At 48.8% G+C, this 10,760-nt stretch overlaps 1 protein-coding gene across 3 annotated transcripts in view; it reads left to right on the forward strand.

The window, feature by feature from the left end:
- The window catches only part of kiaa0586 (KIAA0586 ortholog), an 83,830-nt gene extending 77,864 nt beyond the window's left edge, over positions 1–5,966 (forward strand). For 2 of the 3 annotated variants that reach the window (XM_035743331.2, XM_035743332.2), the window contains exons 19-20: positions 3,638–3,730; positions 5,788–5,966. In XM_035743331.2, coding sequence (XP_035599224.2) covers positions 3,638–3,730; positions 5,788–5,827 — 133 coding nt within the window. In that variant the 3' untranslated portion in view covers positions 5,828–5,966. The remainder of the gene's footprint in view (positions 1–3,637; positions 3,731–5,787) is intronic. The other variant, XM_035743333.2, reaches the window with a different exon arrangement.
- The last annotated feature ends 4,794 nt before the right edge of the window (positions 5,967–10,760 follow it).

Genomic DNA, 10,760 nt, shown 5'->3' on the forward strand with positions numbered 1-10,760 from the left:
ATAGGAGAGAGCTTTTTTCTCTTCATGCAGCACAGCACATTTTTTTGCAATGAGATGTGAGTGTGTGTGTGTGTGTGTGTTGCTCCCACGCAAATATTTCCACCGTGAGTGTGTGTGTGGAAGTGAATGATTAATAAGACTCACAGGAGGTTGGTGGCACCTTAATTGGCGAGGACGGGCTCGTGGTAATGACTGGAATGGTATCGATCACATGGTTTCCGGGTCTTTGATGCCATTCTGTTCACTCCGTTCCAGCCATTATTATGAGGCGTCCTTCCCTCAGCAGCCTCCTTTGACAAGACTGTGGTGGAGCCTGCCAGGCTGCAGTGCTGCTCACACTTAAGGGCCCCAGCCACTCGCTCTCTCTCTCTCTCTTACAAATTCAACTCCGCTCCAGTCAGGCAGGCACATATGGTTGCCTGGCAACGGATGTGGGTTATCAATCTCTGTGCTTGCAGTGGGAGTCAGTCGATGCAAGGACAAAGCAGTGCTGTAGAGGTATGGCTGATGCCTGACTGCTGCAGTGAGCATTCTTCCTCCTCCTCATAATACTGCTGGTCACATAGCAGTTATGCTGATTGCAGCTTTGGTTATGTCCTAGAACTGCTGAAAGATTCCTGGAGTCGGCTATCCGGTTTTCGCTGGTGGTCTAAATGTGTTCTCATTCCTATCACCGTCCTGGCAGTAATGTCTTTGTCATAAGTACTCCTTCAGTTGAGTCATGTCTTGCTATGTACTTGATATTCTAGCATTCCACACTGTCTGAGGGCTACTTTTGAGAGATTAAAAAATGTCTGTTCCGCTCTGCTGTTCTTTGGTTATCAGTTTAGTTTAGAACATAGTAGACCTGTGTCTGTTCATTTTCTATGAAGTCTGGCCACTGAGCAGGGAAGTGTGTTTTAAGTGTGGGTGGCCATTTTCTAGTAGGGAATCACCTGGCCACTATTGGCCTGATCTGTCCAGTCCATCTCTCACCCCCCCTCCCCGTGCTGACTGAGTGGAATGATAATGTGTTGGTGTGGTTCTGTGCCTCTCTCTCTGCAACACTCTGCCCTCCAAGTCGTGGAGCTTTATCCGCAGTCCACAAAAAACACTGCAGCTCTCAGTTCTCTCACACTCACTCACCTACCGCCACAGACGGCTCAATACAACCCGGTCGGTCCCACACAACCCGGACGACCCAATACAACCCGGACGGCCCAATACAACCCGGACGGCCCAATACAACCCAGACGGCCCAATACAACCCGGACGGCCCAATACAACCCGGACGGCCCAAATACAACCCGGACGGCCCAATACAACCCGGACGGCCCAATACAACCCGGACTGCCCAATACAACCCGGACGGCCCAATACAACCCGACGGCCCAATACAACCCGGACGGCCCAATACAACCCGGACGACCCAATACAACCCGGGCCCACCCAATACAACCCGGACGGCCCAATACAACCCGGACGGCCCAATACAACCCAGACGGCCCAATACAACCCGGACGGCCCAATACAACCCGGACGGCCCAATACAACCCGGACGGCCCAATACAACCCAGACGGCCCAATACAAACCGGACGGCCCAATACAACCAATACAAACCGGATGGCCCAATACAAACCGGATGGCCCAATACAACACAATACAACCCGGACGGCCCAATACAACCCGGACGGCCCAATACAACCAATACAAACCGGACGGCCCAATACAACACAAAACAAACCGGACCCAATACAACCCAAACCGGACGGCCCAATACAACCAATACAAACCGGACGGCCCAATACAACCCGGACGGCCCAATACAACCCGGATGGCCCAATACAACACAATACAACCCGGACGGCCCAATACAACCCGGACGGCCCAATACAACACAATACAAACCGACGGCCCAATACAACACAATACAACCCGGACAGCCCAATACAACACAATACAACCCGGACGGCCCAATACAACACAATACAAACCGGACGGCCCAATACAACACAATACAAACCGGACGGCCCAATACAACACAATACAAACCGGACGGCCCAATACAACACAATACAAACCGGACGGCCCAATACAACACAATACAACCCGGACGGCCCAATACAACCCGGACGGCCCAATACAACCCGGACGGCCCAATACAACACAATACAAACCGGACGGCCCAATACAACACAATACAAACCGGACGGCCCAATACAACACAATACAAACCGGACGGCCCAATACAACCCGGACGGCCCAATACAACACAATACAAACCGGACGGCCCAATACAACACAATACAAACCGGACGGCCCAATACAACCCGGACGGTCCAATACAACACAATACAAACCGGACGGCCCAATACAACACAATACAACCCGGACAGCCCAATACAACACAATACAACCCGGACAGCCCAATACAACACAATACAACCCGGACGGCCCAATACAATACAACCCGGACGGCCCAATACAACCCAGACGGCCCAATACAACACAATACAACCCAACCCGGACAGCCCAATACAACCCAGACAGCCCAATACAACACAATACAACCCGGACGGCCCAATACAACACAATACAACCCGGACAGCCCAATACAACACAATACAACCCGGACGGCCCAATACAACCCAACCCGGACGGCCCAATACAACCCAGACAGCCCAATACAACCCAGACGGCCCAATACAACACAATACAACCCGGACGGCCCAATACAACACAATACAACACAGCAAACAAATAGTTGCACTGGTAACTCCACTCATTAGCACAATGGTATTCCTTTTAATGACCAAATTCCTTACCCGGTAGCCTAATAGCACCTGTCAATCAAATGGTCTTGTTAAATGAAAACCGTCTACTACTCCGTATAGTACTGGCATGCTGCAAGGGGAGTCCATGGGAAATTAATCAAGTATTTGAACCAAGCAGGTTATTGTGTGTGTTTACTACAGCAACCAGTGCATATGGATCACAGGCCTCTCAATCAGTCATAAGCAGTGTGTTTTCTGCTGAATACGGAGGCTTCGTTCTCCTGTAATCCTGTGCTGTGTGGGACAGTATGTGAATAAACCTGGTGCCAAACACTGGTTTCAGTCTGAGCCACGGTTAGCTCATTGAACTAATGTAATAAACCTTCCAAGTTGATTCGGAGACTCACACTACATGGGGTGAGTGCACTGTATGTAGGGAATAATCGAGAACACCGCCGAATGGTGCTCGTATCGGTACCTCCTGCAATCACGCCGAAAGAAATCACTGAGCTTGAAGAGCAGTTGTTTTTCCTATCATAGATTCAATATTTGGACGGGCGGGACTCAGCGAGAGGCTCCCGCAGATTTTCGATCGGCCCGTTGCGTTGGATTGAGAAGCAGGAGGAGTTGGAACGCGCTTCATAATTGTCTCTCTCTCTCCCAGGGCGTTGTTGTTTATTGTTTACGGTCAATAGCCGCACACAAATCTTAGAATGTCACCACAACCCTATCGATAATAATTGGTTTTCCAGGCATTTGTCATTGTCTAGCATGAACTGCAGGTCTGCCATAGCTGGAGGGAATGAGCGTTAATTCACCTTTTGAACCCAATAGTTAGACGGGTTAAATAAGGACTATAATCTATCCGTCCTCTTTATTGCAGAGTGTGGAGGGGAGGCATGATGAAGAGATGGATGATGAGGAGGAGAGTGTTTTCCCCGGAACACATTTCTTGGAGGTTGCTGACATTGCCCAGGTAGAGTCCACGTGAAAATCCATTCTGCGTGTCTGTGTGTGTGCCCAGTCCTGTGTGTGTAGGAAGTATGTGGCATCTGAGTCACCAGCTCAAGGGCATCTAGAGATCAGGTCTGCTGCGTCCAACACTTTTAACCCTATATCCTTCTCCCTTGACATTCACCTCCTTGGAAGGCTGATTTGAAATTTTGCAACAAAAGGAATAGATTATTTTATTCATTTGATTTTCATACAGTGTGTCACCTTTGCATGCCAACGAGATAGCGGTATTCAGAGCGGTGCCACAGAGCTTTGAATTTCTCCTCCCTTCCACGCATAAAAAAAACAATAATAATTCAAGTCATCATAAATGGATGTTCATTTAATTAGAAACTCTCGGCAATAATAGGCCTATGTTTTTTCACCTTCCTTTGTAAATAGCTGTTGTACGTTTTGTCTTCGCTTGATGCACTGTCTTTCTCCAGCAGCCCTCCACCGTGGCTTCGCGAGGAATTTGTATGTTATGTAAACCTACATCCCCTCAATCAGCAAATCCACACAAACCATCGGCTTTCCATATTCACCGCTAACAAGAGGCCAAAGCGGCACTGACGCAAATCGGGCCATTAAGGCAGGTTCCTCGCGGTCACACAAGGGCAAATAGTTTGTTAACATAGAAATGCTCCTGTTGTCATGATTGTGTGAGGAGGCTTAGGAGAACAACAGGCTCCACAGCTGTCAGAAAGGAAAGAAAGAGAAAGGAAGGTATTGGAATAAAAAAAGGGGGTTTGAATTGAAGAACATCTCTATGGTTCCACAGTGCCCTCTTTTGGTCGGGAAGTGAACAACATTCTCAAACAAGGCCGGTTTGAAGTGTAGCTTTGTGTGGAATTGATATGCAATGGAAATTATGTTAGGAGAGGGAGTTTTACGTTTGGTAGAAAATGGTGTCCCAAATGGCAAAAGTAGGGCACTACATAGTGAATATGGTGCCATTTGAGATGTATTAGTAGGGTTCAGTTGCTGCCTGCTGCTGAATCACTGTCTGGGCTACTCAGTCCTCCCTCTCATTGTTTCAAATTGTGGTCATTTGGATCAGAGAGATTGATCCAATAAGTAATGCACACATTACCAAAAAAGTTAAAGCTGTAAAAGTTTTAATGTGATCTGGAACCATTTCCCATAATTAAGCTCTTTTTAAAATTGCGATCTTTCCCTACAATCACTCTTTAACGTTTCCCAACAACCCAATGAAGAGTTGTGTTTTTAAAACCCCATCAACACAATGCATCCAGTCAAAAAAGAGAGATCATTAAACATGGGCTGAGTCTGTTGTGTTACACAACCGTGTATAGACGCCAGCTACTAGAGTGTCCCCACCTCAACGCCCTAACACTATTTAGCTATTTATTTATTTAAATGTTTTGACCAAGCAGAAAACTTCAAACAGTCCCCTTTTGGCAGACGTTCCCCTCTCTCGTTCTCTCTCTCTCTCTCTCTCTCGTTCTCTCTCTCTCTCTCGTTCTCTCTCTCGTTCTTGTTCTCTCTCTCTCGTTCTCTCTCTCTCTCTCTCTGTTCTCTCTCTCTCTCTCTCTTCTCTCTCTCTCTCTCTCTCTCTCTCTCTCTCTCTCTCTCGTTCTCTCTCTCTCGTTCTCTCTCTCTCTCTCTCTCTCTCTCTCTCTCTCTCTCTTGTTCTCTCGCTCTCTCTTGTTCTCGTTCTCTCTCGATCTCTCACGATCTCTCTCGTTCTCTCTCGATCTCTCTCTCTCTCTCTCTCTCTCTCTCTCTCTCTCTCTCTCTCTCTCTCTCTCTCTCTCTCTCTCTCTCTCCATCTCGCTACTAGAAATTAGATTAAAGAGCCAGCTTGACGCAGCCTTCCCTGTTTTTACTGCCAAGGAATCTGCAAGTAATGCAAAGCCAGTGACCAAAACGTACTAAACGGACACCATAAAGGGATCTAAAACCCCAAATCACATTTTCGTCCTGACCTTTCAGGCCTCCAATCTTGCTACTAGTGTATCCATCTAGCGTTCCCCACCCATCTTTTTTTCCTTCAATTAAAATGTATTTTTCCATCAGGATCCAGAGGAGGAGGAGGAGCTCCATGATGGTCCTATAGAACTGAACGGTCTGGCCTCTCCTCCTACTGCTATGTACCACGGTCCTGTGTTCCCCTGCTACCCTGCAGAGCCCCTACCACCCCCAGACCCTGTCCTCAGCTCCATCCAACACAGAGAGACCCTGGAGAACAGGCTGGTTGACTGGTGAGGAGGATAGCATTATGTTATGCAGTGAAGCTGAACACTTTTTTTTTTTTTTTTTTTGAATGCAGAATACACAAGCCACATTCCAATATCCCTACTGGTGTACTACTTGCAATACCAAATACATGCCAACAGGCAATGTAGAGTTCACCATCAACATAAAGGGAGCTAGTTAGAAGTAACGGGTTTGTTTGTTCGTTTAGGGTGGAGCAGCAGCTGATGGCCAGAATGATCTCCGAGATGTACCATCCCCCTCTAGCTGACCCCGCCCAGAACCAGAGTCCCTCCCACTCTGAGCCAGAGGACAGTGTTACCTCTGACATCGGTGAGAACTGGGACTGGTTACATAGTATTCCACTTGGTCATGCTCACCCTTTCTGTAACTTGCCACATGTATCATCCTGATGATGTGGCAAGTTACAGTTTGCTTTCTGAAAGTCTTATATCTTGAAAACATTATTGCTGACGTGCAAAACCTTTTGGGACTGTATCAACGGTGAACTAATGAACAACAATACCAAAAGGTCGTTTCTGAGTGGATTATTCCTTTAATCCCAACTCTGACCTTAACCATCACGGAAAACCTGGGTGAGAACTGGGTCCTTTCACTGCAAAAGGTCTTGTCCTGGTCAGGTCATCCCGATGCCTGTGGAGCTGAGCCCAGCCAGCAATGATGCATTACAGCATAGCTGTGGCTTGGGAGCTTCTGGTAGGCACTTTCCTCAGGGAATTTGTGTGGGGCTCTGTGGTACAGTGATTGTGTCAGTGGGGGTCTGTGGTAGCATTGTGAGTGCTGTTAACCATCCGATGACATGCGAAATGCTACCTCAAGCTCAACGGCTTTGTAAAGCCATCGACCGCAATCCTCATTTTCAGGAATCCCAAAATGTCCCTCGTGGCGTTTAATAAATGAGTTCAAACGGTGTTCGTACGCCTGCTGAGATATTGACATGAAACTGAATAGATGGACTGTACATCATCCCCTTGGTTCAAGTTCTGTGTTGAACAGGATTTTGCAATTCATTTTACATTAATTCATTTCATTTTAAGATAGCTAGGTGAGACAACCACGTATCACAGGGGGGTCTGGTTAGTGCTAGTTAATGTTTTTTTGTTTGGGGGTGGGGGGTCGAGGTGAGGGGAGGGATTAGCTTTGGGGGGCTGGTCCTAGCTTCGGGGGAAGCTGGTTCCTCCATTGGGGTGCCGGGACAGGGAAGTGCTTGGACTGGACTAAGCGGGTGCTGCCGTCCCGTAGTGGTGGGAGGGCCAAGAGACCTGAGTGCTGGGGTTGAGGTGTCGGGCCTGAGCCTGAATGTAGGGAGGGGCAGTTTCTTTTGCTGCTCCGTAGGTGAGCACCATGGACTTGTAGTGGATGCGAGCTTCGACTGGAAGCCAGTGGAGTGTGCGCAGGAGCGGGGTGAGATGAGAGAACTTGCCTCATTGAAAGTTATGCCTCATGGTTTCTTTGAGTGCGAGCTGTCTGTCGTGAAGGGAGAAGACATGTCAAAGCCCCAATACGATAATACAGTTTCTCATTAAATCATTGATTGCTCTTTCTCATCTACTCGGCTCTGCTTCTCCTTCTTCTTCGCTGCTACGGATTGCAGTCAGAACACTTAAGAGAGGCAGTGGCAGCGACGTTAGCGGGCCATGGATTCAGGTCGTCTCCCAAACGGCACGCCGTTCCCTTTGTAGTGCCCCCTTTTATAGTGCACTATATAGGTAATAGGGTGCCATTTGGGACGTTGCCTCACGCTCTCATCTAGTAGAAAGATCAATGATGTATCACATTTGCAGATGAGGCCTCCACCCTGTGATCACTGGAGGGTGACTCTGCTACTCCCTTTAGACAGAACAGTGAGAAGAATGAGGGGGAAACTGCTGGGCTTCTTTTGTGCAATATAAACCCAGCGATTGGATGTCAACTATTCTTTTAATTGTTTTGTTAAAATGATCTCGTATGCAAAAATGGGCATACCAGAAGAGTAGATGTTCCGTAGTGAGAATCCGTTTTGAAACTTTGTGTCCGTCCAATCAGAACACAGATGTTGGTTTTCTGTTGCAAAACGCTCTGCTACAATGTGTGGTTCCAGTGGAGGCTGCGGGTGGAGAGGGCCTACAGCTGTTTGTGGACGCCAGTGTTCCTGTGGACTCGGAGCTGATCAGACAGTATGTGAACGAGGCACTGGCAGAGACCATAGCCCTGATGCTGGGACAGAGAGAGGGACAGGAGAGACCTGTAGCACCAGCCAAGCCTCGGGATCCTCAGTCACAGGAGGTACTGTGTACAGTCAATCAATCAATAAATCAGTCTTTACTGTATAAATAAAAACAAAAAATAGTATTTTGAAATAGTATTTCTCATCTAACATTTACACTGAGTTATTTGTTCCTCTTTCTACAGTATTTTATTGTAATTGTATTCTTTCTTTCCACAATGTGGTGCTGTTGTAGGAGCCCTTGGTGCCAACCCCAGTGCCCACCCCAGAGCCCAGTGTTAGTCCTGGGCCCCCCAGCAGAGGCCTGTCTACCCCACAGGCTTCAGAGCAGGGGACCCCCCAGCAGTCACCCAGAGAACCCCAGCCACAGGAGCCTCACGTCTCCACACCTGCAGGTCTCATAGCATAGTTACTGTATCTCCATTACACACGCACACTCTGCATACTCCGTCTGCGGTCATAGTAATGGAGTAGTCCATGACTAGGGACCAGAGCTTTTCATGATCATGTGACCTGATGAGGGAAAACTCAGCGCCCTAGTTATAAGCAAGGACCTAGAGTTTTTCTTGTGCTGGTCACATGGTCCATGATAGATTGATCCCCAGCCTATCCAATGAGATGCTGAACATTCCTGTTCCACTTTGATCTCAGACCCAGAGCCAATAGTGACCCCAGTCACCACTCCAGACCCCTCTCCCCTGGCGGTGTCCCCTCCCTCTGGCCCTGCCGGACCCTGGGGAGACGCATCGCTGCCCCTGGCTGAGGAGCACCCCCACAGCACGGTAGAGGAGCAGGAGAAGCACAACAAGCCACTGTGAGTCTGCCTGTCTGCTGATTCTACTGTCTGTCTTTCTGAATGGTGGAACTGCGTGGGGACCTCCCTCAGAAGACAATAAGGGGACATAGTGGCGAGTGTAGGATGCACTGCTTGGTGTGGTTGTATTGTACCACAGCTCCCCCTGCTGTCAGGAGATGACAATGCAGTTAGAGTTACAAAGAACATGCGAAGATAACACACAGGCCTGGAACATAGATGGTTATTGGTTTTAACCTGACCGAGTACCACCCATCCTACTAATATCTCATCTCTCTCTTTTTCTCTTCTCTCTTTCTACAGAGTGATGTCAGTGGCTGAGGAGGAGCCTGTCAGTGTGCCTCCAGTCCCACCTGTAACCTCCAGCCCCCTGACCCAGTCTCCCCGCTCCCCTACTCCACCACCCCCACCTGGGCCTCAGACCCCCTCCACTCCCCCCTCCTCCTCGTCGTCGTCGGAGACGACCAGCAGCAGCAGTAGTTCCACAGTCACTGGGACAGACGCGGCTGCTCGACACATCTCAGAGGGAGAGCTGCTCCTCAGCTATAGCCAGGCGGCAGCAGCACGGGGTGAGATGGATAGACAACGCAGCTCAACACACACACACACACACAGTGTTGGGGCTTATTTGGGAGTGTCTTGACGGTTTCCTCAGACGTCAGGTGGTCTACAAAAGGCCATCCGTTCCTAAGATTACCATAACCCTCATAGTGTGACTATTATCATGTCAAACCCATCGATGCCTTTTCGTCTGTTTCCACCCAGCCTTTGAGGAGGAAGGCTTCTATGTTCCCTATCTAATCAACAGCTTCTCCAGCTCGCTGCAGGAGGTTCAGGACATGGTGAGGGGCACAGTCTCCACTGCTTTTCTTTTACTAGCATAGCGCTGTTATTCCAAATGTCCAAACGGCTCCCATACACAGCAAACAACGCTGTTACATTTCCTGTGTCACTCAGGACTACGACCCGCCCAGTGAGGGTCAGGTGAGGAGGCCTGTCAACCCGGCCCACCACGACCCCATCCTGTCTCTATTGGCTAAGATGGACCAGGGGGTCATCACGCAGACACGCCCTGACCCGGAGGTAACTATCAGACTACTGCACTGCTCTGTACATACTGGAACCTTATTTGTCCCGTTGTGACATTATATTGCCTCTAGGTGGCAGCTTTTCCCCATTTGTCAATGCATGCCAAAATGGAAGGTGACCTTATTGTGTTTGTGCATAGCATTTATGCAAGGGAAATCCAATGAAATGCAATATAGACAAAAGCTTTGGCACAGTGTACATAAATACTGGTTTAATGCTAACTTGGAATTTTAAAAAAATATTGTGATTCGCAAGCAAACAGCCAAGGCATTAAGCCCTTGCAGTGCAGGGTCATGTTCAGAATGGCAGACCGTAGCCAAATGTTTTGCAAAAGCTCAGTGAGCTGTGACTGCTGTGTCCCCCCTAATCCCCAGGAGTCCTGGGAGGAGGAGGGAGAGGTCAGCGAAGGCCAGAGACCCAGGCTGCATCCTGCAGGGAAGAGGCTAGTTACTGGACACTCCCTCACTGTCCAGCCCTGGAACAGGACAGAGCCCAACCCTAGACAGGGACACGTCTCCTCCCCAGGACAGCTCACCCTGCAGTCAGCAGGTAGAACTGGAACCGCACGGCAATGTTTCTCTTTCCATTCTACCTCTGTTCCCCCTGCCTAAAGGAGTTTGGGTTATATACTTGTTGGATTCAAATGACAAAATATGTTGCTTTTTA

Source organism: Oncorhynchus keta, chromosome 29, assembly GCF_023373465.1.
Source record: "Oncorhynchus keta strain PuntledgeMale-10-30-2019 chromosome 29, Oket_V2, whole genome shotgun sequence".
NCBI classification, from domain to species: domain Eukaryota; kingdom Metazoa; phylum Chordata; class Actinopteri; order Salmoniformes; family Salmonidae; genus Oncorhynchus; species Oncorhynchus keta.